Here is a 27,946-nt window from a genome sequence, read left to right on the forward strand (position 1 = left end):
GGCAAGCAGGTATGAAGCATTTCATGCAATAACAAATACGACATGGACTCTTCGCCCTATGATCGCTTCTAAAATTCTACAAGCAGAGTGTAAGAGGTAAAGAGAGAGGCTCAACTCGGAGGGAAATCTGCCTCCGTCCATCAGGTGGCATTTTTGCCCACCAAGTGAGGAGTTTTTGTATGGATGTCAATGAGAGTGTCGAATTTGGTTAATGGCTTATTTGCTACGTGATGTTTAGTTGATTTAATATAAGTTTCGTAATTCTTAGGTTGTTACGAGTGCACTTATATAAGTAGGACACGTGACACCCACGCAACTTTTTTATATTTTTTAAACAATTTATATCGGAGTTGTCTCTATAGCTATGCATATTCATGATATGAGGCTAGTAGCATAGCAGCTCTCCATTGAATACAGACGATTAACGTCAACAACCCTCATCGAATATTCAAAAGAAGTATTAAAATAATAAGATATCCACCAATCCAAAGAAAGGATAGGTGGGATCTAAACAGCACACTGTGCCGCTTTGTGGACAACGAATCCCATTGTTAGGGCAGAGAGACAAGTAAATCTTGTCAGTATATTCATAATCTTTGCTACGAGTACAGAACACGCATGACAAGGCTTCCTCTTGTCTATGAAAAATAAAAGTGATTGGACAACTTCATCTTATTCGTGTAATGTGTTTGATGATTGTTTAATCGAAACAAACAATCTTATGGACACAAATAGATAGAACAATTAAAATCGAATAATATTGATCAAATGTTAGTCAAATTGTACGGTCAAATTAGTATTTTAAGTGTCCTACATTTGGTTATGTTTGATCATTTCTGCTATCCGTAGGTTAGAAATACTCGCTTCCTGTTTTTACGGAAGACAGTGCTTATTATTGGTTGTCATGGCGGCGTTTTAAAAAAAAAACTGAGATTAGATTGCTAGCTAGCTGTCGAAGTGTATCCCGTACAAATAGTCCCCGAGCCACATATTTTCAATTTATTTACATGATAATAATCGAAGCATAATGTTGCATGGCTAGATACGTACTGAAACGTTAGAGTAAGGTTGGCAAAATGGATCAAAGCTAAGCGTTAGCCTAATTTTAGCTAGCTATCTAGGCAGCTAGCCAGGGTTACAGCTGATGTAGATATACCGGTAGCTAGCTAGCTAGCGGATTTAGGAACAGCTATGGCTGCAAACTTTCTGAAGGAGTCTCCGATGACCTTAGGACAATCGAAAAGCTGGGTCACATTAGGTACAAATCGTAGCTCTCGACTTTCTCAGAATCAGGTAAGACAACGTTAGCTAAAGGACATTCATGTAAACCCACATATGGTCAAATGGATTGTGAACTATCTGACCAATAAACCACGATTCGTAAAACTGAACAGGAGGTACTATCCGACCAGGTATGCACAAACACGGTAACGTTAGCCCCACAATGGACGGTCCAGTCACCTTTCCTGGTTACCTTTCCTGGGGCGGCAGGGTAGCCTAGTGGTTAGAGCGTTGGACTAGTAACCGAAAGGTTATAAATTCGAATCCCCGAGCTGACAAGGTACAAATCTGTGTTGTTGTTTTTGTCGCACTGCTTTGCTTTATCTTGGCCAGGTCGCAGTTGTAAATGAGAACTAGCCTACCTGGTTAAACAAAGGTGAAATAAAAAAAATGTGCTGGAAGGGAAACTTAGCTTAAGGATAACAAACAAACTGGACAAAATCATGAAGAAACCAAGTGATACAATCAGATGCAGTCGAGTCAATGCAGGACATGTTCATAAAAAGGCTGCAAGCTAAAACACACATGATCATGGACAATGCTACACACCCACTCCACAGCGCTCTAATGCAACATAAACTCAGCAAAAAAAGAAATGTTGTCTCACTGTCAACTGTGTTTATTTTCAGCAAACTTAACATGTGTAAATATTTGTATCAACATAACAAGATTCAACAACTGAGACATAAACTGAACAAGTTCCACTGAAAATGAATAATGTGTCCCTGAACAAAGGTGGGGGTTGAAATCAAAAGTAACAGTCTGGTGTGGCCACCAGCTGCATTAAGTACTGCAGTGCATCTCCTCCTCATGGACTGCACCAGATTTTCCAGTTCTTGTTGTGAGATGTTACAACCCTCTTCCACCAAGGCACCAGCAAATTCCCAGACATTTCTGGGGGGAATGACCCTAGCCCTCACCCTCCAATCCAACAGCAGAACACTGACATTCCTGTCTTGCAGGAAATTACTCACAGAATGAGCATTATGACTGGTGGCATTGTCATGCTGGAGGGTCATGTCAGGATGAGCCTGCAGGAAGGGTACCACATGAGGGAGGAGGATGTCTTCCCTGTAACGCACAGCATTGAGATTGCCTGCAATGACAACAAGCTCGGCCCGATGATGCTGTGACACACCACCCCAGACCATGACTGACCCACCACCTCCAAATCGATACCACTCCAGAGTACGGGCCTCGGTGTAATGCTCATTCCTTCAACGATAAACGCGAATCCGACCATCACCCCTAGTGGGACAAAATCTTGACTCGTCAGTGAAGAGCACTTCTTGCCAGTCCTGTCTGGTCCAGCGATGGTGGGTTTGTGCCCATAGACAACGTTGTTGCAGGTGATGTCTGGTGAGGACCTGCCTTAGAACAGGCCTACAAGCCCTCAGTCCAGCCTCTCTCAGCCTATTGCGGACAGTATGAGCACTAGCCACATCTGCAGTCCTCATACCTCCTTGCAGCATGCCTAAAGCACATTCACGCAGATCCTGGGCATCTTTCTTTTGATGTTTTTCAGAGTCAGTAGAAAGGCTTCTTTAGTGTCCTAAGTTTTAGTGACCTTAATTGCCTACCATCTGTAAGCTGTTAGTGTCTTAACGACCGTTCCACAGGTACATGTTCATTAATTGTTTATGGTTCACTGAACAAGCATGGGAAACGGTGTTTAAAACCTTTACAATGAAGATCTGTGAAGTTATTTGGATTTTTCAAATCTTTGAAGGACAGGGTCCTGAAAAAGGGATGTTTCTTTTTTTGATGAGTTTAGCAGTAGTAGTAGGTTCATCCTGCCCAAAAGGTCATTTTTACACACAGCCATTATAAATGACTAATTTGTTATGCCTTTTTAATGTTTAGTTGTTGTCTAATCTCCTGATAAACAGCATCATTTCTTACGTGTCTTTTATGGCTATTAACGTGCATTGTCTTATTTAAGGAATAAGGCTAGAGGAGGTGTGGTATATATAGGTACAACCCTTAGCCGTGCTATATTGGCCATTTACCCCCCCTCCCCCCGCTCTAACTATCAACGTAGTTAGAGCAGTAAAAATACATGTTTTGTCATACCCGTGGTTTGCGGTCTGATATACCATGGCTGTCAGCCAATCAACATTCAGGGCTTGAACCCCCTCGGTTTATAATGTGTTTTATCATGTGTTTGTCACTGATACGGGTCCTGTCTTTGTCAATTTATTGATATGATGCTGAAGTGATAAAACAATTTCCCAAGTTGGGATTAATAAAGTACTACTGTACTCTCTGCTCTCTCTCTATCTTATGATACTAGCATGCCATCATGATGGATATTGAAATATAACATTATGAATGCCAGTTGATGTGGCCAGATCATAAATTGGACAGCCGGATGTAACATCAACTTAGCTATCTAAGTTGGTCATTATGTCATTGCAACAACAGGAATGATGCCAGTGCCACTATTGGTCTCTTTCAGTTACTTTTCAATGCAGCCATGCCTGCCAACGCCTATAACCGTGCTACCCAAGTTGGCCCACCTGCACCCATTGTGATTGAGAAGCTGATGCCCTGGGTAGAGAAGCGGGATGACCTGGATAGCACCTGCAGCTCTCTGTGTTTCTCTGCTCTGTCTGAGGAGCGTCTGCTGGCTGCAGTCAGGCTGGCCAAGAGAGATCTGAGGAAGAGACGACAGGAGTCATTGAACAGCTCCCCCATCAGACCACAGCCAGAGGAGACCACTCCCATCAAGGACAATGTGGAGCAGGTAAATAAGAGCTCATCAGTATACTCCCCTTTCACTTGTACTGTTTATATCCATCTTATTCTTCTCCAAGAACGATTCATCGATGATCAGCCTTTATAATTTTTCAATTTCAAGCAGAAGGGGGTTGTTCCTAAGGGGAGGTCCAAGACCGCCGGCCCCAAAGAAGATGTGATTCAGTCTGGAGCCAAGGTGCTTGTTTACACCCCCCAGAAGTACGTCTCCATACCCCCTGGGCCTGATCATGGCCGGTCCCCCCCAACCAAAGACCCAGGCCCAAGGCAAACAGCCAGCAAGGAGCCCCACACAGCCCTCAGCCAGGAGGTCCGCAGGCTGCAGAGAGAGCTGGCCAACTTCATCCAGAGAATAGATCAGCTGGCTAACAGAGGTAACTCCACATAAATAATGTCACCCATGAGTTTACCAGTCAAATGGCCATGGTCTGAGGTTCTAGTGATTCTATTTCTATGGGTAACACACCTGGAGTGGCAACTTGTTGCCATACAGGTGCTAATATGCCAATCTATTTAATATGCTGTTATGAACTTATTTGAATGTTATTTATTGTATGGGACACTGCATGCAATTTAGAGGCCCATGTGTATTGTGCTGTGCATTGCAGGGCGAATGGTTGTAGAGCCCTTGGAGCCTGATGAGCAGCGCAGGGTGGTGGTCCGCAGACAGGAACAGGCAGCCCGCTCTGCACGCATCATCTATGTGCTACAACAACAGGTGAAAGAGATCCAAGAGGATTTAGACAAATTACGCTCCCAGAAGATTCAGCACACAAACAAAGTAAGTCTCACTTAATACCCCAAGCTGTGATGAGGTTCATGATGAGGACAATGACAAAGACTAACACCCATCTCCCTCTGTCTTCGTTTTCTCAGTCCAGAGCGATGGACAGGTTGGCTGCTGCCCACAGAGGGGCGGTCAGGGCCATGCAGGTGTTCACTAATCAGCTGTCTGACACGTCTGAGGGCGGGATGCCCTCCTATTATAAAGAGCTGGGCCAGCTGATCCGCCAGCTGTCTCTGTGCTCGGCCAAGGTGGAGGTGGGCCAGGGATCAGCCGTCCCAGAGACTGCCCTAGACATCCTGCTGAAACTAGAGGTCAGTCATAGGCTTTTGACCAGGGGCAGGGGTCAAAGTTCTCTGGTCCTATGTAATGCACTATATAGCAAATAGAAAGCCATTTGTGATGCATCAATAGATTAAATCCATCACCTACAGGTCACACTCACCTTATGACACAGAAGACGGACACCAGAAAATGTCCCAAATCTATTGCTAATTTTTGATAAGCAATCAAACTTTGTAAATCAATATTAAGTTATACAAGCAATGCTCTATTTTAAAAAACGAAGCTATTCAATCTAAAGACATTGGAAATAAATGTGCTGGAGAGCTACACAACCATAGGTAGAGCTGATGTATTATACACTACATTTAATTTAGATTTTATTTGGCTTCTTGAATTTTAATGTTAACAGAATATATTTGATTTTCCTGTCTCTCTGTGTGTTTCTCAGACCCTGGATACTGCTCTAAGCAAACAGGAGAGTCACGGACAGAGGAGGCAGGCCCGAGTACGCAGCTCTTCCCCTGCACGCCACCGCAGGTCTCCACATCGCAGCACGTCTCCTCCCCGTCCACCCAGGGGCCCTGCCACCAGGGGTCTCAGAGGACCTCGTAGAGCAGCAGGTCCCAAGAAGTCCTTCCCTGGTGAGCAACGAGCAGGTGTTCTCATTCTAATTCTGGCTGAGTGACTCAGCATTCAGAGACACTCGTTATCTCAGTCAGCTGTGCTGCTGAAGCTATTTTATTAGCATTTTAATAAAGATAGCCTAATTAGCTTGTCTTTTTTAAATTACTTGCTTATTATTCCATATCCTCATAACATCAATAAGTCATGTAAAGTAATTTCATACATCATAAAACTGGGAACAACTAACACAGCAAATGCGTCAGACAAATCAGCATCCCCCTCTTTCGGTTGAAACCACCCACACACTGACACAGCAGTTGATAAAATATCTGATTCAAAAATAGGACAATTATTGCGTGGGCGGAACATTTCCTGAAACTGCATTTTTAATTTGAACGTCTCATGTCTTTGTTTACCCTGTTATCTCATTGTGAACGAGGGAGCAGATCTTTACGGCTCCCATGGCCCAGGAATCACCTGAAGGCTTAAGTGCTGCATGTGTTTGGGCCTCCCACCAAGCCCAAATCAGGGCACCAGGGTGGAGATTAATGAGGGGCTGGCTGAGTGACACAAAGAGGGGCTGGGTCCGGTTCTCTGGCCATGGGTCTCCTGCAGGCAGTTCATTGTGTGGGTAGCTAGGTCCTACTGTATACAGTCTCTCTGTGGGAGAGTGAGTGCAGCCACCACACATCACGAGAGGGTTTGAACTGTGTCGTATGCACAGGTCTCCTTGGCAACTAATAACAGGTCCCACTGTCAATGAGCAAGCTCCCTACCTTCTCCACACTGCCAAACAAGCAGCAGGCAGGTGTCTGTTTGTGTGCTTGTTGGCCAGGTAATTGGGTAGTCTGTCAAAGGAGTAGGCAGATGTTATTCCTACGGGCCATATAGGCTTTACTAGTGTTTGATTAGTCATGTCAAGCACTGTAACACTTATCTATTGAGCACATAGCCTCACTGTTGAAGTGTTTCAAAACAACATTTCAATCAAAACTGATTATGAGCCAATGTTGTGATGTTAGCAGATAGGAGAACGGTCCCTCGGCATCAGCAGCCCCCCGGAGCCACAGAGCCTCCTCCACACCTGCATCGCAGCCAGATGCTCAGCGCTGGCCTGGAGAGTTTGGTCCATCTCAGAGAATTCAGGGAAGGAGGGGGGCAGGTCCCCAACAGTCAAGGAGGACCACTGCACCCCGACAGGACAAAGGTCAGTGAGTTTAATACGAACATTTTTGCGGCAATTAAATTTATTTTAAAATGTTCATTATATAACGGTCTAGCCTGAACTATTTTCACTACAATTGTGTCTCTTAAACATGATCTTTGGCCAAAAGCAGGGAGCCCATGTGAGGGATGCAGGTTTCCAGCAGCCCACAGTGGCTTCCAGGCTGAGAGTGTGTCAGCAGCCACAGAAGGAGGCCTCTGTGCCCTGGATACCCACGTCACCTCACTCTCCTAAACAACAACAACAGCGGTGAACTCTTTTGTAACTTACTCTCGCTGTGTATTCTCTCTCCTTCACTTAGTCTCTTTTAATTGTCGTTTTTTTCTAATCCACTTCCACTTGTGTTATGTGACCAGCTCCCCTCAGAAGAGGCCAGAGCCTCGATGTCTCTTCTCCCCCCTGAAGCCCTCCTCAGGACCCTCAGAGCAGCAACTAGTTGGTGTGGTGACAGCAGAGCAGGACCAGGGTCTGACCTCTGATAGACAGAGACAAGCCCACAACGAAGCCATCAGGTCAGTGATAATGACAGTAATAAATTGTATTTGCGTAATGCTTTTCCTTTAACACAGAAAACATAAACCATTGGACATGGCAAACAACCTTGTTCCTTATTAGTCTCACTTGTTTGAGGTTTTAGTTGATGTATAATATAGCAAAATTAATGAACCAAAGGAAACTGCCCAGGGAACAGTTAAATTAATGGATCTGCTCATTTTGAGTAATTAAGTCATTTAAAACCCTGATCTCAGACCCCACTTTCTGAAAGCTGCAAGCAATACTCTGATTCCAATTCAAAGTTAATTTCTCCAATAAATTCAATCTACATGCTTGCTTCTTCGATTGGGGGCATTTTTTTTTTTTTAAGCACCGTGATGGATAGCAGTACCTGTCTTCCTGCACTAAATTCAAGTGCACAGCAACCCTCTGCACTAATCAAATCTTAATTAGTGCAATTGAGGTCTATAATTAATCCAACGCCTGCAGCCTGCTTTCGGTAGCTAACATTAGGACTGGTTCTGTCTGTGTTGTACTGTGTGTTTTATGTGAATGTACAGGCAGGCCTGGCTGGACAGGATGACCATGCAGAGACTGAGGGACCTAAATCAGCTGAGTAAAGATGAAGCAGAACGCATCCAGAGACTCCGGTACACTAGTGTAGTACTACGTCCTGTACACACTCCCTGTCATAGCCTGGGAACAAATATACTGTTAGTCTACCCTGTCAAGCTAAAAGTGGAAGGTCAAAATATTTTGTAGTTGTGTCAAGGTACTTGTTCCTCAGTGTGAAACTATTAAAACTGAAGCCCTCCAGGTTTGTGACAAGTATGAGTCTGGAAATCAATGGACAAACACAATATTACCAAGCCAGAGCGGAATAACTGAGTAAAAAGACAGGATTCAAAGCCTATATATTGTCACACCAGGCTTGTGCGTGTGTGTGTGTGTGTGTGTGTGTGCGTGTGTGTGTGTGTGTGTCAGGTCTGAGGTGGGCTCTCCAACCCAGTGGGCTGAGAGAGCTGAGCAGGAGGCCCGAGGGAGACTTCAGCCTCTGTTGAACCAAGCCCTGGTAAAACAAACATTTCAACTCTCCTCTCAAAAAATAAAGGGTTGTATCCACACAAAAAAAGAGACTTTAGACAATCCTTTTAGTTTTCTTCTTGCTTTTCAGCAGGCAGGGAATAAATAACTGAGTGTGTAATTTTTCTGCCACTCAATACCCACATTGTTGTTACATAAGAAAAGCCTGGACCAGGGAGCCCCCCCCCCATGGAATCCACTGCCCTCAGAGGAGTGGGAAAATCAATACATCTCATTTGTAATTGAAAAATCCATACAGCTCTTTACCACCAGATTTGTGCCACCACAGTGAAATGAATAGGGAATTTACAGGCCTAGGGTGTACTGCTGCAGCCTTGTGTATGTGCTGAGTGACAAGACTGAGTTAGAGTAGGAGAGGTTGGTGTTAGGTAGGAGAAGGTCAGTAGTGGTGTGGTACTGAGCTTGCCCCACCTGTGTACCCCAGCAGATGGGAGCTGCTGCCTCTCAGACCCGGGACAGAAAGGCCACATCGTCACTGAGGCATCAACTGTCTGAACAGGCTGCAGACAGAGAGGAACCCTGTCATATCGTAATGATACTGACCTATATTACCGTTTTGATTTATGTTTTCTAAGTATTTGAGTCCCAAATGCCCGTAGGGCTCTGGTCAATAGTAGTGCACTATATAGGGAATAGGGTGCCATTTGGGGAAACAGTCCTGAAGTGATTCCATAAAACCCTTTCCCATGTGCTGAGCTCTGTGCTATCTACATCCCTCTCCAGGCTGCGGAGAGCGCTGAGGTGCTGAGTGAGGCCCTGCTAGAGGAGCTGCTGGCCGATGCAGCGCGGGCCGCCTGGGCGGTGGAGACAGACAGGCGGACAGAGGGTTTGGCCCAGCTCCAGCTCCAAGCCCCCACCCTGGAGAGCATGCTGCTACGCATGGAGGAGATGGAGGTGAGCCCTGAGCACAGCCCTATGGAAAGGCCACCACACAGGGAGTTTGAAAGGGCACCACTGGTCAGTTTATGTGATGTTTGACAGCCTTGGTCAAGCTGTGCCGTGGAGACAGTGAATTCACTGTCCAGTCCTGTCTGGATTCCTGAAAAGACTTTGTATTATTGTTTGGCTGAATAATTAATTAAAATAATGTACTTCTGTTGTCTATGTGTCTGAGCAGAAAGACCAGGAAGCTGTGAGGAGGCGTTTTGCTACCCTCACATACTCAGACCCTTACTACTGGAACAGAAGGGACACTACTGGTGAGTAAACAGACCAAGTAACTCCTCCACACAGCCACCACACACTTTTGCATGGGGGTTTGAATTGTTGTTCCTCTGGTACCCTGCAGGTGAAGGTATTGTGTTACTGCTGTTTTAGCCAGTAATGCTAGCAAGGCTATCCCTCATTCTCACTCCTTTTCCACTCCTCTTTCTCTTATCCCCCTCTCCCCAATCTCTTTCTCAGGGTCCCAGAGGTCTGTTCCAATCTCCAGGCCAGTCTCTCCTCAGCCCGTTAGGATCACCAGGCCAGCACTGAGACACACCACCACAGCTGACATTGTCCTGGAGAGCCCTGTGGAGACCGGGTGAGTTGACATGTGCTCTTCTGTTTTCTCCCTTTCCCAGGTCATTTCTGGTGTTGCCAAAGTGCTCTTCTCTGTGAATAGTCCTATGCACAGTATTCAATAGAATATTGTGTATTATTATAGTATCTGTATGTTAATATGTTTGTTTTGTAGTAATCACCATGCAGTACTGCAGCCACCATCTTAGAGAAAGCCCTGTCTGAGTTTAATGGGTTGATGTGTGGACAGAGGGTTTCCTTTTATAAACTGGGTGGTTCAAGCCCTGAATGCTGATTGGCTGACAGCTGTTGAATATCAACCTATTTAAAAAAAAAAAAAAAATGTTATTTTTTTATTTCACCTTTATTTAACCAGGTAGGCTAGTTGAGAACAAGTTCTCATTTACAACTGCGACCTGGCCAAGATAAAGCATAGCAGTGTGAACAGACAACAACACAGAGTTACACATGGAGTAAACAATTAACAAGTCAATAACAAAGTAGAAAAAAAGACAACATTGACAAAACATTTTATTTTTAATGCTCTAATTACATTGGTAACCAGTTTATAATAGCAATAAGACACCTCTGCGGTTTGTGTTATATGGCCAATATACCACGGCTAATGGCTGTGTCCAGGCACTCCGACTTGTGTCGTGCATAAGAAGTTCCTTATTGCTTAATTCTACATTTACTGTTTGAATATTGGAATGCCGTACCCTGACCATTTGTTGATGTTGCAGATTGTAGTTAAGGTTTATGCGATGCTATACTGGGAGATGGGACCTCTGGAGTCTCCTCTAAATGTCACTTCATTACAGAGAAGAATGGTGTATGGCATCACTTAACCTGCTCAGACAGGAACTAATTAAGGTGTCAATGATGGCATGGGACAATATAACCAGACAAAACTGATGCAGAACATTGATCCCATTAAATTAAGACATTGAGAAAGTGCCCAACAAAACCACTGTCCCAAAAATGGTCAATTGCTTTATTTTCCAGTTGGCGTCCACAACATAACTGATGGAGGTGGAATGTTGTTTATTCCTTTCCCAGAAGGCACTGCTTTGTTGTGCCTCAATTCTGGCTGTTCATCTCCACCCCTAATGTCTCCTGGCTACAATGAGACCAAGCCTAACTCCTTCCAAACCCCCTCTCCCTCTGGCAACACAAAGAGGGAGTGTGCCTCTGCCTCCCTCCCCTGCCAGAGCTTTAGCTGTAGCTGCCGTTGCTTAAATGAACTAGGAAAGTGAAGGAAGAAGAAAGATTGGAGAGTGTGAGAGATGGGAGCCAACGGCTGACAGGGGAAGTAAGTTGTTGAGAGTGGAGCGGAGCAGACATGCCAGCATGATGCAGTGGAACAGATTCAAGCAGCAGCACCATTAGCAGATTAAAGGCCGAGTAGTTCACTGATTCTGCCCCAACTGGACCTTCTGGACAGGCTCAGACCAACTCTTCTGTGACTCATCTCTCACTCAGTCTGTCTGCTTTTAGCCACCCATCTGTAACCTTCTGTTGCTGTCTCTGAAGAGCGGGAAAACTAGTCTGGGCACCAGTCTCTAACATCCCACTCCTTGTGTCTTTGGCAAATGACACGGAGTACAAGGAGTGGAATGTAATAACTGAACAGAGACTGGCAACTAGGTTATGGGCAAACCGCCAGAAAACTATAACTCTTGCTGTCTGTTTTGTGAGTTAGGAGGAAGATGTGGTAAAACCCAAACTCCATGCATAGCGCAGGTTATGACTTTGTCTAGTAATTGATATGGTTTATGGGTAAAACAATGCTTGCAGAACTCGCTGAGCTTGGCTTTCTTGATCCTGTATTGGAGGTAGTGATTGGCCAGATTAACTTTACTTTGAACCTTGTGTTGTAGATAACAGCTACCTGTATCATCCTGCCTCTATGAAGATAGTATTAGACTCATCCAGGGCAGTCTGCCTCTGTGTCGTCTTCTTCTCTCATGGCCCAGTGAATTACATAGTCCAATGGGACTCTGCCTGAGTGGCAGGTAATTTAGTTTGTGTGTTTAAAAAAAGGAAAGTGGCCAGTGTCTTCCGCATTGCCTCTGACACACTGCTCTCTGACAGGAATCCTATAAAAAGACTAGCAGAGTGCGTCATGAAAATTCTCTCCCTTGTACTTCCCTTGCTTTTCCCCCAATAGCTGTATGATGGAGATAATGTGGAAGTGTCTGATCGAAAATGAAGCCAGGTATTTGTTTGTATCGACGAGTGCACTCGTGTGAAAGCACAACACAATGATTGTGTGTTGTGTGTCTGAGAATGCCGGGTAAGTTTTCAGCGTATTCTGTCTCATTTGTAAAGCAATAGGCATTGATTCTAAATGGCACATGGATATTGTCTCGTCCCCCACAAACCGACAGAATGACAGAGCATATTCTGGAGTTCTTCCCTCCACTCTTTCTATTATCCTTGAATACGTAGAGAAAATTTGTCAACCAAACACTCAGGACTGAAAAGGATTGATCTTTATGTGCCAACATACAGGGAGTGTTTTCCACGTCCTTTCTTCCCAGTATGTTTCCCTGTAGGCCTGTGTTCTGAGTGCTAGCTTCAAAGGGTTGGCAGAGATAAAGGTGCCACTAGAGAGTGATTCAATAGAAAATCGGGGGGGAGGGAACAAACATGATTTTGGACATTTTCACTAAATGTAATCCATAGGATTGTCCTTTGGAGGAAAGATTGTTGACATACTGTATATCTGACATTTGTATCTAAAAGTGTAATTGGGAAATAATTAATGGAAGTTGGCATATTTATGACATTTTAGCCTTACCCTCCTTTAAGACTCCGTAATGCAGTGGTCACCAACTTTTTCGTCACAGTCTAAACCCAAGCCTAGATCTACCGCTCAGATTTTTTATATGTGACTTAATAAATGTAACATTAACCTAATGAAAACTGTTCTGTAGGAATGAGGTTTGTGCAGTAGGCCTTATACATTATCAAAGCATATTGGTTACAAGGTCAAATCCTGACATCAGTGATCTTTGGGTCGGAAAGTCTGAGCTCTAGAAAGAAGCCTTAGTTTCCGACTTGGAATTCCGAGTTGGATGACCGTTCAAATATATTTTTCCCAGTCAGATCTAGTTTTTTCCAGAGTTTCCAGTTGTCTTGAACGTATTGAAGTGGAAAGTCTAAGATTTCTCAGTAGAGGGAGGGAGAGAGCAGCAGAGAGTTCACCTCTCACGGTCCCTGCCCTCTCCTTCCTTTCCTCCTGTGAGTCTGACCAGAGAGAGGGGACACCAAAGATGAACTGAGGTCAGTCGGTTGTGGTAATACACCTTATTATGAAAGTTAGATGCCAATCACCATATAAAGTCCAAAGAAGAAAAGGCCTGGAAGGAGGAGAAATGACTAGAAATTATTTGGTTGACCGTTTTGTGTGGATTAATTGTCGGAGTAGAGGACCTTGTGCATTTCAGGTAAAATAATAAATAGGACAAATTAGGTAGCAACTGCAAGCTAGCTAGATAAATTGCCATAAATGTTTAATGCTTTTAGACCTGTCCCCAAATTAATATAATTGGTTCAGAGTTTGTTTTGATATTTCAACCTGTGTGTCGTGATCGCCATTTGGTGTGGGTGGGACAAAATCAATTTGTGCACGATGGCTCTTGGGCACGTCCGGTTTGGGCATGGTGTTATGGTGAAACTCGAGTCGCACCGCATCTGACTCATGCATAAATTAATGTATTTCCTATGACCATAGAAAATGTAATATTCCTTGATATTAAAATAGACCCGGCGAACTGCCAATAATAAAAATTCAGGGATATTGATACACTTTCATTGCAGCTGTAGCGTAAGTGAAAGTAGGGAGAAGAGTGTTTTGTAATAGTGCTGAATAAAAACGTACACATGAACTCGCTCCAAAAAAAAGCAGCTCTTTGCTTGTATTCTTGGATCTCCCGGTCCACCGTTATGCAGAGTTTGTATTTTCAGACAAATGAAATGGTTCAAACACTTTGCCTACCCGGTGTGCAGGGCTATTTTCTACAGAAATGTTTGGTGATCGACTAGGAATGCCTTTGAGATCGATCAGTCGATCGCAATCGACAGGTTGGTGACACTTCTATAATGTTTCGTCTGTAGGTGCTACAAGCAAAAAAATGGTCTTATGAAGCTTTACTGCTTGCTCTGTAATATGAGTAGTATTTTCATTTCAATACACTTTTTTGACATGAATATTGCTTATTTTTCTGCTGGTGATTTGCAGGATGTGCAGAGATCATTGCACATCCTGCCTACTGTGCCAATTTCGCTGTATAAAATGGGCCGTAACTTTAAAACTAGCAGAGATTCCACTCTAGAGCTTTGAGATTCCCGTAGAGTGTTCAACAATATATTGAAAGATACATTTTTTTCAATATTCATGTTTATATTTGTCAGTACTCATACATTATTGTAAACATAGTTTATTACTGAAATTTAAAAAAAATACTACAGAGCACAAATCTACAGAGCACAAATCTACAGAGCAAGCGGTAAAGCTTCATATGACACAAATTGGAGTCTTAAAGGAGGTCTGGGTAAGGCCAAAATGTAATAAATATGCCAACTTTGATTAATTATTTCTCAATCGAATCAGCTGTGTAGTGCTAGGGCAAAATCCCAGGACCGAGTTTGGGAAACCCTGCTCCAAAGGTCCATTCTAAGGATAACATTTTGTGTAAAACCTCCAAAGTCATGGTCTTTTTTTGTCCTGGTTTCATATGGAATTACTCTAGAGGGGTTTCTGTTCCGTGTAGTGTGTCTGGCTCACTGATTCTTCTCTTGGCGAGATAGTGTTTGTCTTGGGACATCTTCACATATCGAAGAGACATAATTATATTTCTACATGTTTATCCTCAAGTGTGCAGCCACATCTTGCTGAAGGCAGAGATTGTTGCTGAGTGCATATCTCTAGTACTGCACTGCCAGCGCTAAAATGTATATTTCTCTGGAGGTTCTTCTGCCAGCCCTCATAGTCCTGTCAAGATCACATCTGTTCTTGATTTATCAGAAGTGCTATTCAGACCGGAGGTGATTATTATTCAGTAAGTGAAGCCCTTCTGGTAATTACAGCACACTATTGCCTGTTGGATGGCTCATATGGGAATGGCATTTCTCAGATTGCTTTCTGACTGTTCAACCAGCCCTCCCTCCTCAGATCAGAAGATATGAGCAGGAGCACAGGCTAAATCTATTACCACCGTGTAGCTCCTAGCTTCAAAATGATGATTCCCATGTCTAGTGTTGTATTGTTCTCATTTGATTATTCTTATTACATTCCCAACTCCGGGAAGTTGCTCCACTGAAATTGTGGAGATTGAAATATAGCCTATCCACCATATGATAATGCTCACTTTGATGCCAGGCAAAAGACAATCAGTAGACTTGATTTAATGAAAATAAATAATGGACCAGATGATGGTTATGAAACTGGTTGATGTAATACCTAATCTAAGTTCTGGTTCTTTTTCTGTGGCTGTCCTTATTCTTCTCTATGTCGTTCATTCATTTGGCCAGGTCTCCCCTGTAAAAGAGGTCTTCTGACCTCAATGGGACTTCCTTGATTTAAAAAAAGATACATTAAAATCAAATAGATCCCCTTGGGACCACATCAGACAGAGGTGGAGTGGAGCTCTGGGCCGTTGTACAATACAGTGAATAGAGCTCTAGGTAGGTTGTGGACACAGCTAAATTGCTCAATTAAGCTATGCCCAATTTACTACTCATGCATACTTGTTGTGATGAAGTACAAACTTTTTCAGGTTTCTGCATAATGGAGTGTTAGTGGAAAATAGGTCAACTGAGGATACATCTAAAGGGAGAGAGAGAGTTATTGGTATCATTATGTTAATGAAACACTTTTTATAGGGCTGTCCATCACAGGACGATTTATACTAAGTTTAAGTCGCTGGGGAGCAAACCCCTTTAGTATGTCAGACTGTCACTAGAGGGGGCTAGTCGTTCTATAAGGAATGGATAGTGGTAGCTAGTGTGTGTGTGTGTGGACAGTTGTTGTAGTTTAGAATGTATGAAACTGGTGATTACTGCTGTATGTTTGGGAAGCGGTGAGTGGGCACAGCTGCCGATTTAGTGTTGGGAGCTCAATATGTGAGTGTGTGTGCCTGCCTGTGATTACAACCAAACACTGCTCAGTACAGGGAGTCAGCAGGCCCCTCCACTGCAGACAACACAAACACACACAACAGGGATTGGATGCATAATCATATCTCATAGCTTAGAAAGCAGTGCACACATCATTCAGTATGCCTATCACTCTTAAATGATTTGATTCTATTGTTTGTCATTGAAGAGCTCAAAGGCTGTTATTGGTTATTTTTTCTCCTGGATGTTGAGAATAGAACACAATGTTGTTATAGAACACAATGTTGTTATAGAACACAATGTTGTTATAGAACACAATGTTGTTATAGAACACAATGTTCAAACAACTGTCATCTGATTTGTTATGGAATTCATAGGAACTCTGCTCCACATTCCCTTTTCTTCAGGTGTTTTGTTATTTGTCATTGACAAGTGTCACTTTCATTTGGGGTAGGTACAAAGCCTGTTGTGCTGTATTGAGATCCCCTAAGACAAAAAGCCTACACTCCCCAATATTCAGTCTTTGTGTGGCAGATGTTGAATTCATATCTTTCCACCATTTCCAATCATCATGTGTATGTATATATGTGCTATAACATCCTCTTATAAAGTCTTCTTACCGACAAATGTACACTTCTGTTGAGGTATCATTTGCCCAAAGCTCTCCTTAGAAAATGTGGTTATAATTGATGATGAGGAAAAAATATAATTAGCTATGGCTAATTTACAAATATGTAGCCCCCTTTCACTCCATTGAACCACTTAGCTATTGAGTCTAGACTAATAGTTCATCATAAAGATTGAATTAGCTGCTACAGTCTAGAGCTTTAATGGAGATACTTCATCCTGAGAAACACTCAGTACTCAGTCCAAATGCATTGCCTGTAATTCTAATATTTCAACAGACATTAGACTAGAGTACAGTTGAAGTCAGAAGTTTACATACACTTATGTTGGAGTCATTAAAACTTGTTTTTCAACCACTCCACAAATTTCTTATTAACAAACTATAGTTTTGGCGAGTCTGTTTGGACATCTACTTTGTGCATGACACAAGTACTTTTTTCCAACAATTGTTTACAGATTATTTCACTTATAATTCACTGTATCACAATTCCACTGGGTTAGAAGTTTACATACAGTTGATTGTGCCTTTAAACAGATTGGAAAATTCCAGAAACCGATGTAATGGCTTTAGAAGCTTCTGATAGGCTAATTGACATAATTTGAGTCAAGAAGGTGAGAAGGTGAGAAGGTGTACCTGTGAATGTATTTCAAGGCCTACCTTCAAACTCAGTGCCTCTTTGCTTGACATCATAGGAAAATCAAAAGAAATCAGCCAAGACCTCAGAAAAAATTGTGGCCCTCCACAAGTCTGGTTCATACTTGGAAGCAATTTCCAAATGCCTGAACCACGTTCATCTGTACAAACAATAGTATGCAAGTGTAAACACCACACAGCCGTCATACCACTCAGGAAGGAGACGACTTCTGTCTCCTAGAGATGAATGTACTTTGGTGCGAAAAATGCAAATCAATCCCAGAACAATAGCAAAGGACCTTGTGAAGATGCTGGAGGAAACCGGTACAAAAGTATCTATATCCACAGTAAAAATGAGTCCTATATCGACATAACCTGAAAGACTGCTCAGCAAGGAAGAAGCCACTGCTCCATAACCGCCATAAAAAAGCCAGACTACGGTTTGCAACTGCACATGGGGACAAAGATTGTACTATTTGGAGAAATGTCCTCTGGTCTGATGAAACGAAAATAGAACTGTTTGGCCATAATGACCATCGTTATATTTGGAGGAAAAGGGTGAGGCTTGCAGGCCGAAGAACACCATTACAACCATGAAGCACGCGGGCGGCAGCATCATGTTGTGAGGGTGCTTTGCTGCAGGAGGGACTGGTGCACTTCACAAAATAGATGGTATCATGAGGAAGGAAAATGATGTGGATATTTTGAAGCAACATCTCAAGACATCTATCAGGAAGTTAAAAGCTTGGTCGCAAATGGGTCATCCAAATGGACAATGACCCCAAGCATACTTCCAAAGTTGTGGCAAAATGGCTTAAGGACAACAAAGTCAAGGTATTGGAGTGGCCATCACAAAGCCCTGACCTCAGTCCCATAGAAAATGTATGGGCAGAACTGAAAAAGCGTGTGCGAGCAAGGAGGCCTACAAACGTGACTCACCAGCTCTGTCAGAAGGAATGGGCCAAAATTCACCCAACTTATTGTGGGAAGCTTATGGATGGCTACCTGAAACGTTTGACCCAAGTTAAACCATTTAAAGGCAATGCTACCAAATACTAATCGAGTGTATGTCAACTTCTGACCCACTGGGAATGTGATGAAAGAAATAAAAGCCGAAAGAAATCATTCTCTCTACTATTATTCTGACATTTCACATTCTTAGGATCACCACCTTGTTTTATCTGACCTAAGACAGGGAATTTCTACTAGGATTAAATGTCAGGAATTGTGAAAACTGACTTTGGCTAAGCTGTATGTAAACGTCCAACTTGTATCTGTACTTCATAAGATGCTGTAGATCCTTATCTCTCTCTGTGACCTGGGTTGAATTGGGGTGAGTGATTTATGTTGGAGATGATGGGTGATTGTGCTGGAGATGATGGGTGATTTATGCTGGAGATGATGGGTGATTTATGCTGGAGATGATGGGCGATTTATGCTGGAGATGATGGGCGATTATGCTGGAGATGATGTGTGATTATGATGAGTGATGATGATGATGGAGATGATTATGGGTGGTTATGATGGAGATGGGTGATTATGCTGGAGATGATGGGTGATTATGCTGGAGATGATGGGTGATTATACTGGAGATGATGGGTGATTATACTGGAGATGATGGGTGATTTATGCTTTTATTTATTTTACCTTTATTTAACCAGGTAGGCAAGTTGAGAACAAGTTCTCATTTACAATTGCGACCTGGCCAAGATAAAGCAAAGCAGTTCGAGAGTTACACATGGAGTAAAACAAACATACAGTCAATAATACAGTATAAACAAGTCTATATACAATGTGAGCAAATGAGGTGAGAAGGGAGGTAAAGGCAAAAAAGGCCATGGTGGCAAAGTAAATACAATATAGCAAGTAAAACACTGGAATGGTAGTTTTGCAATGGAAGAATGTGCAAAGTAGAAATAAAAATAATGGGGTGCAAAGGAGCAAAATAAATAAATAAATAAAAATTAAATACAGTTGGGAAAGAGGTAGTTGTTTGGGCTAAATTATAGGTGGGCTATGTACAGGTGCAGTAATCTGTGAGCTGCTCTGACAGTTGGTGCTTAAAACTAGTGAGGGAGATAAGTGTTTCCAGTTTCAGAGATTTTTGTAGTTCGTTCCAGTCATTGGCAGCAGAGAACTGGAAGGAGAGGCGGCCAAAGAAAGAATTGGTTTTGGGGGTGACTAGAGAGATATACCTGCTGGAGCGTGTGCTACAGGTGGGAGATGCTATGGTGACCAGCGAGCTGAGATAAGGGGGGACTTTACCTAGCAGGGTCTTGTAGATGACATGGAGCCAGTGGGTTTGGCGACGAGTATGAAGCGAGGGCCAGCCAACGAGAGCGTACATGGGGCAGCGTACAGCGTATATGGGGCTTTGGTGACAAAACGGATTGCACTGTGATAGACTGCATCCAATTTGTTGAGTAGGGTATTGGAGGCTATTTTGTAAATGACATCGCCAAAGTTGAGGATTGGTAGGATGGTCAGTTTTACAAGGGTATGTTTGGCAGCATGAGTGAAGGATGCTTTGTTGCGAAATAGGAATGATGGAGATGATGGGTGATTTATGCTGGAGATGATGGATGATTTATGATGTATGATTATGAATGGTGATGATGATGATGGAGATGATGGGTGGTTATGATGGGTGATTTATGATGGAGATGGGTGGGTAGAGAATCTACTCCTCAGTATGCGTCTGGTGAGAGTAGCGGAGTGGGAGTGGGGGGGTCATGCATCATTGGAGTTAAGAGAAAGAGGTCTCCATGGTGAGAAGACCTAGTGGAGAGAGTCTGAGAGCTGCCCTACGTGTCCCTCGCTGACTGACCACAGCTCCACCACCATCACCAAGACAAACAAATCTATGGTCAGATTAAAGACTGGTCTGCTGTTGCTCCATACTATCTAAAGACTCCAGTCTTTTGTCCAGGGCTTTCTGACCCTGTTCCTGGAGAGCTACCCTCCTGTATGTTTTCCCTCCAACCCCAGTTGTAACTAGCTTGATTCAGCTGATCAACCAGCTAATTATTAGAATCAGGTGCGCTAGATTAGCATGGGAGTGAAAACCTACTGGACGGTAGCTCTCTTGTCCCTGGTGTGTTCCCCTTTCTCTCAAACTATCACTCTCTTGTACTGTTCTCTCAGAACAACTCTTCTAAACTTGTTCCCGGAGAGGAGCATCTCAGTAGATTTGGTGCGGTGATGGCTGTTACCCGCCCATCTAATCAACCTCTAGCTCCCGAGAAACTCTTGTCCTTGTCTCTTCAATTGGCCCTGATGGGTAGAACCATCTATGATTGTTGTAGGCAGAAAGAAAATAAAAGTTGCTACCACATTGTAATGATTCACCTCCTTTTCTCTGCACTGTTTTCTCTATCCACCTATTTTCCTAATGCATTGAATTCTTCCTCTGCTCTCAGAACCTAAGCACCATTTCTCTAGCAGTAGAGCTGTAGCCAGCATCTTCCCCTGAATCACCCCCCACTATCTCTGAAAACAGATTTGGGTCTCTCTCTCTTTCTCGTTATTTCACTCTCTCTCGTACGCTCTCGCTGTCTCAGAATCAAACCCAGCTCAGTCTGCTTCCTGTTTGATATATCACATATGGAGCTAGTGTTTTGCCACTTTCTCTGTTTCCTTGGCGATAGACTTCTGGAGTTGTTGGAGAAGAATGAGACAATGTAAGATATTTGAAGACAATTTCACACACTTCGCTGTGGGAATTTATGGCTCAGGCCGCTCATCAGTTTGAGTTGTTTGTGTTTTTTTCCCACTAGGCTTTTCTGTAGTAGGTGGATGTGAGAGGGCTGGGTTTGTCAGGCTATGATCAGACTGCAGCTACCCTTTCCTCTCTCTCTGTCAGCAACTGCTGCCCATTCACAACAGTGAACAGGCTGCAGAATATTCACCACTGACGATCAACATGTCAGTGAGTGTGTCCTCATTGTCTCCTAACTTTCTAAGCATCCTTGTAGAGCCAGGAGAAAGAGTAGTGCAGCTTGTATATTTTACTGGAAATGTTAACATTCACATGGTCTTACCCACCAAGGTGAAAATCACTCGATAAATATGCAGAATTAATCTTCTCTTTTGTGAAATTGTGCTGCCACTTGAATCTGTGTTTCCTGGCTGTGCTGCCAGGCTGGTGACCTCATTCCCACACTCTTAGTTGCACATAATGCTTGGGAGCCTTCACACTGATTTGAATCTAAATGTGTTATTCTATTTTTTGTGGACATAAAGGAAACCTTTCAGCAGGGAAAAGGGAAATGATCGCCACAGTGGCCCTTAAATGACCCAAGAGCATAAATGGGCCCTGTGTGTAGTCCAGGGATGAAGCAAATTGGTAGGGCCAACAGTGAATTACCCACCCTGGCACTTCTCCCTGTGTGTCTGTGTGCCCACAGCCTGGCCTCATGTTGTGTAGACACCAGGAACAGCAGGAGCAAACAGGGCCAGGGACTGGACTGGACCTGGCTTGGTGTGTGGGGAGAACATTAGAGAGACATTTTGCTCGTGGAACTGCTGCATCTGTCTCTAAATATAGTATCAGCCAGAGTGCTGTTGCCAGAGCTAGACTGATTTGCTCACAGAAAAAAATATTACAACCCTGGCCTGGACATTGCCCACCTGAGCCCCTCAGGGAAGTGTGGGGGTGAGGGATGTGAGTGGAGCACACAGACTCTAGGACGTAGCATCACACCCCTCTCAACCTCCTCTCTGTGTGTGTGCCTCTTCGGGACCAGAGTGAGGACATGGCTCTACGAAGAGGTTATTCGGTTACCAAGGGCCTCCCTCCTCCAATTGACTCGGGCGCCTCTCAATATGGCAATTGGCTCCGGCCCCTACCTCAATGAATAGCAGTTCTATTCCAGGCTGCTGCTTTTCCACTTCCATTGACAGATGTACCCAATTGAATCAGACTGAATGGACATGAGGACAATGTAATTAAAAGATGGTGTGAAGCTCCATCAGTCTGGTATTCAGCCTGAGCATCCTGTCTGTCTGTTTCTGTCTTTCCACAACCCGAGCATACTCTGTCTCTCTCTCTCCAGTCTGAACACCCTGTCTGTCTCTCCATCTCTCTACAGCCACAGTGTCCTGTTTGAGGGCAGCATCAGGGAGGAGGTCTCCCCAGGTCAACCTGGCAGCAGCAGCACCTTCCCAGCCCCAGGGGAGAGGTGGGGAGACGGGACGCGACTCTCTGTGCCAGCCAGCATGCAGAGGAATATCCTGCAATACAGACAGGACCACGAGGCCTACCTCCGCCTGGTAGCCCACGAGGCTGTGGGCAGCTTCAACCCCTGGGCCATTGCAGACAGGTGAAATGGCACTATTTCTGACCAGGGACCTATGGGTACAGGTTTACTAGTTTCATTTGGGATGCAGCCTAGCAGTACAGGCACAACTATAGTACTTTTCACTGTTTCACCTTCTCAAATGTACATTTTGCTGCTTGGGTTTGTTGTCCCCTAAGCCATCTCGACAGATTTGTCTTATTTGCCAGCCAGTTATGAATGACACTGTGTGTAGGAGGATGGATTATTCACCTGGCTACACAACTCTTCCACAAACATTGTGCTCTTTCCTTATTCAAACATTAGGCCCAGTGTTTGACTAGTTGTGGGGTGCGTGTGTCTGCATGGTTTAGCATACTGCGCTACAGGATCTGGTCTCTGGTGTTCACAGTTGTTATTCTAGCCCACCCACACATTTGCATATTTAAAAGAATTCTTAAGTTGGTGCAATGCAGAGAATCCCACTTGTCTCAATGAGTATACTGAATGCATTAGAGTGTGATAGATCAGAAATTCATCATATTCAGACATTTCAAAGAGAAGCAGATATAATTGAATAATCTGGCAATTTTTGTTAACGTTACCAAAGGAGAGATACTCAGGTCTGGCATTTGGAGATGCCCCTCTCCTCTCACCATATACGTGTGAGGGAGTGTGAATTGCTGCAAAAAAAGTGAGCGAAGAAAATCAACCCTGCCAGCCGAGGGACAACTATTATTGTTGCCTCGTTACTTTTAGAGAGAGAGATGAGAGCGATGACAGGAGAGAGAGATGACAATCATATGCCGTCCTCTTGAGCTATGCATCTGAACTATTCTTCATTTGTTGGGGGAGTGAGGTTGTTTCAGAGGGACCAGTCCAATTACTCCAGTATCAAGGGAAATATGGGGGGAAATGCCATGTCAATTAGCCTGCTATTCTCACTCATCAGAGTAACCTGTCTATCTGTGAGATGTTGGTAATAAGCTGCCCATACCAGTCAGTGTGTGGTGAGGTCCCTGATGTGTGCTCCCTCCCTCTGTCTGATTTGAAAGACTAAGCAAGAACAACCTTGTATTTTTTGCATGTGCACCCTTGCAATACTTTTTTTGGTAAGCACACAAGCTTTATATACAACTTTATCTTTTTGTTTGGTTCAGGGACTCCTGACATTTTTCTTTCTCTAATTTTGCTTCTGCTCCCAGTCTGTCAGAGGAGCTTATGTCCGAGGCCCTGGCTGACGTAGCAGCAGAGTTCCAGGACGTCTGTGAGGAGTACGCAGAGGCTGTCTTCACCTCCGAGTTCCTTCAGCCAATCACGTCACCTCCTGCTTCAGTTCCACCATTCGACATCCAATAGATCCTCTTCCTATTCACAGACATTGGGCGAGTTAGTTAGGTGTACTGCGTAGATGGATATTTCAATTCAGGACCAACAGAATAGTCAAAAAAGTGCAAATTCCGCAGTCAGGAAAACATCCTGACTGCATTGATGTGACAGCATTCAGAATAGAATGGAACTAAAGCAATGCAGATTATTCCTATTTGGCAGGTTCCTTTCTGTCGTTCTTCCAGAGGGATGGGTGAATTCCACTGGGAAAGTTGGTTTTGATAAATTAAGAGAGAATATTACTACATTACAGGGGATTAGAAGATTATGTCTCCCCTCTTTCCATAAATAAACCTCTCCCAGAGGATTACTCGCGCTTTCCGTTTCCACATTGAAACATGGAAGTAAATTAATTGTTTGGGGGAATTAACAATAGGGGGTAAGCAAGCCAAGGGCGCGATTCATTGGTTAATAGGAAATCCGGATAGCATATTGCACTCATTGAAATTGTGTGCTTCACTTCCCATGGCATGCACCAAATACTCTGTTAGCCAATTGACAAATGTTTAATTCAATGACAGTGCATATATCATCAGTGCACGTTGGATGAGGGAGCGGCCTGAGCGGATATTCTCAGGCTGTGGAGAGAGACTTGAAAGCAGCTGTGAAGGAGGAGAGAGACACATCCAGATGTTGAGTTGGCCCCTAGAGGAGCTGACTGTGACAGGGTACAAAGAGTGACTGAGTGAATTAGCTCACTCTGAATCAGACACAATTCTCTCCGCCAACTGTGTTTTGTGTGGGTGTCTGAATACATACAGGCTTATGCACGTACACATGTCTCACTCTCACAGTTCTGTTTCTTCCCAGAGCTTGACACAAACTCTAGGAGCCATTTCAGCATTATAATAGGAGTTTTTGAATTGCAGAATTCTTGAAATTGAATAATATATTGTTTGTTTGTTGAAAGTCAGGATGGCTCATTTCTAATTATTTTTCATTGTCATTGTGCTAAATGCTGTTTGTTGATACCTAGGTTTTGAATGTATCACCTCCCGCCCCAAACAGCCAACACAGACTCATCACAGGAATCTATTTTCAACACAATTAACAAACAGAACAACAAGAGCTGTTTATGATCTATTCTGATCTGTGAACACAGAACACAGAACATAATGAAATTGGTTTTGTGTGCTTTGATGCATTTTATTTTTGATGTTTTATTCATGGCATTCATGGCAGACTGTTTTATACTGATGCCCAAAGTTTATTTTCAAATGACTTTTTTCTGGTACAATATTTAAAGTTTGCTTTATTTTGTCAAAATTAGGTATCGGGTGATTCACTTGATAACTTTAATGATGTTAGTATTAAAAGATATGTTTAAAATGAAATGCATCTTGCTTTATCGATTTGAACTACAGCCACCCAGATACAGGACTGTTCTGATGGTGAAAATTGCCTGTCCCTACAGTATGTTAGCCAGCATAATTATCCTTGTCAAAGACAGAATTCATGTGACCATGAATATTGACTAGCCAATAATATGAATTATGTGGAACACACAGGGACTCATTTTGAGGCAATGATGTCCATTCAGGCTGGATAGAATTTTTTAGGTTTCCCTCAGGGACAGTTCAGCTGATGGCTGGCACTTTTCACGATTCTTAGAAAATTGGATATAATCTTTAGCCAAGTGAGATCATTTTTCTCTCTATAGTATCCATATGGACATATTTACCTATTTATAGAACCAGTGACATTTTCTTACTCTGAACAACTACTGAAGAGATTGTAGTAGTTGGATCCAATCTCTGGGCCTGGATATGGGAGAGGAGTGCAGCTGCTGCAGTTGAGAAATTGATCAGCACAGTATGTGCCCTCCCTGGGCTGTGATCTCCCTGATGTCATCATATAGTCTGACCTATAAAATCTCTGCATCAGCAACGAGAGAGAAATAACCTTGTTTCCCCCTCAATACAAGGCTGTGGGTAATCTTAAAGCAGTGGCAGTCAGAGCTAGCTATCAAATATGAAACCCTTATCCTTGCTTTGTCATAAGGCATGGTTAGAATTTGAAGATGTATTGAAAGCTAAGTCTGTGTGGATGGTTAAAAGGCTAAATTAATTTATTTCAGACTTGAGGTGCAACGTTCATTGTTGTTAATAGACAATCTGCACATCTCTTGGCTTCTTTTCTGCTAGAACCCACTGACCTTCACTGGAACAGCCCCATGGGACAAATCCAGTAGTGTAGAAAGACAATTGGTTCTGAGTGCTGAGATCTGGTGCTTTGAGTTTCACTCCCTTTTGCCCTCAGAACAGCCTCATTTCGTCAGGGCATGGACTCTTCAAGGTGTCAAGCTTTCCACAGGGATGCTGGACCATGCTGACTCCAATGCTTCCCACAGTTGTGCCATGTTGGCTGGATGTTCTTTGGGTGGCGGACCATTCTTGATACACATGGGAAACTGTTAAGTGTGAAAAACCCAAAGGCCTTTTCATCCTTGATGGAAACCATCAAGCATAATGTGATAAACATCCATCCCCCACCAGCCTTTGCCTTCCTACTGATTCTCTGTCTGTTTGCTTTTTGTTTGTTTACTTTGGAAAAATATTGTGTGCTTGTTTTCAAAATGCTTAATGTGGTTGATAAAGAATTTAAACTGTGTATTTATATTTGTTTTTGAATAAACCAATTTTTTTTAATGAACAACCCATGCTGTATCCTCTGTCATGGTAGTGGGGAAAGATGAGTTGGGGGGGGTGTCATGTCTCAAAGCAGAGCCTGCTGTACACTTGGCACACTGCCCTTAGTGGCTTGGGATGAGATTGTTTCTAAAGAATAAACCTATTCTACCTAAATTGAATGTTTTTTTTCTTGTGAGTGAGGCCAATGGGCGTAATAAATTCTATCTACCTCGCTGTCTTCCTGGCCCTGCAGGCTGTTTCCTTTCACTCTCCTGCTAGAATCTCTAGTGTCTTGGGACAGAAGTATTTTGTCATTGGTCCTCCTGACTGGTACAAATATCCTGGGCCCTCATGGGGTTGGGTAATATAGCGTGGCCGTGGCCAGGCCGGTACTCAGATTGGAGGGAGATGTCTCAGGCATTTGGCTCCATTGATAGTCATTCGATGGCATCAGGGTGCAGAGCTGCAGATAGAGTGATGCTGGTGCTGCTCTGATCCCAGGTTATGACCTGTTGTGTGGTCATGTGTTCAGCTAGAGAATAACTATAACTATATATCTATTGTTGCACCGCTGTGCACAACAACATACAATCACTGCTCTCCCATGTTTCCCACTGCGCTTGGTAGATGGTTCAAGTAGGGACTTCTCAAAATAGTTTTTCAGGTTGTATTCAGGTTGGGAATCTACAATGAGTTTTTCAGGTTGTATTCAGGTTGGAAATCTACAATGAGTTTTTCAGGTTGTATTCACGTTGGAAATCTACAATGAGTTTTTCAGGTTGTATTCACGTTGGAAATCTACAATGAGTTTTTCAGGTTGTATTCACGTTGGAAATCTACAATGAGTTTTTCAGGTTGTATTCACGTTGGAAATCTACAATGAGTTTTTCAGGTTGTATTCACGTTGGAAATCTACAATGAGTTTTTCAGGTTGTATTCACGTTGGAAATCTACAATGAGTTTTTCAGGTTGTATTCACGTTGGGAATCTACAATGAGTTTTTCAGGTTGTATTCACGTTGGAAATCTACAATGAGTTTTTCAGGTTGTATTCAGTTGGGAATCTACAATGAATTTTTCAGGTTGTATTCAGGTTGGGAATCTACAATTAGTTTTTCAGGTTGTATTCAGGTTGGGAATCTACAATTAGTTTTTCAGGTTGTATTCAGGTTGGGAATCTACAATTAGTTGTTCAGGTTGTATTCAGGTT

The 27,946-nt window shown here is 43.2% G+C and overlaps 1 protein-coding gene across 7 annotated transcripts; it reads left to right on the forward strand.

Moving 5' to 3' along the window:
* kiaa0753 (KIAA0753 ortholog) lies at positions 1 to 26,759 on the forward strand. 7 transcript variants are annotated; one of them, XM_024445180.2, is made up of 17 exons: positions 1 to 96; positions 3,740 to 4,027; positions 4,142 to 4,412; positions 4,647 to 4,819; positions 4,915 to 5,136; positions 5,556 to 5,748; positions 6,754 to 6,938; positions 7,066 to 7,205; positions 7,313 to 7,468; positions 8,012 to 8,101; positions 8,436 to 8,523; positions 8,980 to 9,084; positions 9,279 to 9,449; positions 9,673 to 9,754; positions 9,960 to 10,080; positions 22,533 to 22,763; positions 23,924 to 26,759. In XM_024445180.2, the coding sequence occupies exons 2-17, from the start codon at positions 3,758 to 3,760 to the stop codon at positions 24,075 to 24,077; spliced, it is 2,652 nt and encodes an 883-aa protein (XP_024300948.1). In that variant the 5' UTR covers positions 1 to 96; positions 3,740 to 3,757; the 3' UTR covers positions 24,078 to 26,759. The 7 variants fall into 7 exon arrangements, with proteins under 7 accessions (XP_024300948.1, XP_024300942.1, XP_024300946.1 ...); XM_024445174.1 differs by lacking the exon at positions 1 to 96 and adding an exon at positions 892 to 1,293; XM_024445178.1 differs by lacking the exon at positions 1 to 96 and adding an exon at positions 892 to 1,293 and having other exon boundaries at positions 8,983 to 9,084.
* Positions 26,760 to 27,946: the final 1,187 nt, after the last annotated feature.

Source organism: Oncorhynchus tshawytscha, linkage group LG14 (assembly GCF_018296145.1).
Source record: "Oncorhynchus tshawytscha isolate Ot180627B linkage group LG14, Otsh_v2.0, whole genome shotgun sequence".
Taxonomy (NCBI): Eukaryota; Metazoa; Chordata; class Actinopteri; order Salmoniformes; family Salmonidae; genus Oncorhynchus; species Oncorhynchus tshawytscha.

Coding starts and splice junctions, on each gene's coding strand:
- kiaa0753 (XM_024445174.1), top strand. CDS start 1,192: ATGGCTGCAAACTTTCTGAAGGAGTCTCCGATGACCTTAGGACAATCG. Junction 6,939..7,065: donor TGCACCCCGACAGGACAAAG/GTCAGTGAGTTT, acceptor TTTGGCCAAAAG/CAGGGAGCCCATGTGAGGGA. Junction 9,755..9,959: donor GAACAGAAGGGACACTACTG/GTGAGTAAACAG, acceptor TCTCTTTCTCAG/GGTCCCAGAGGTCTGTTCCA.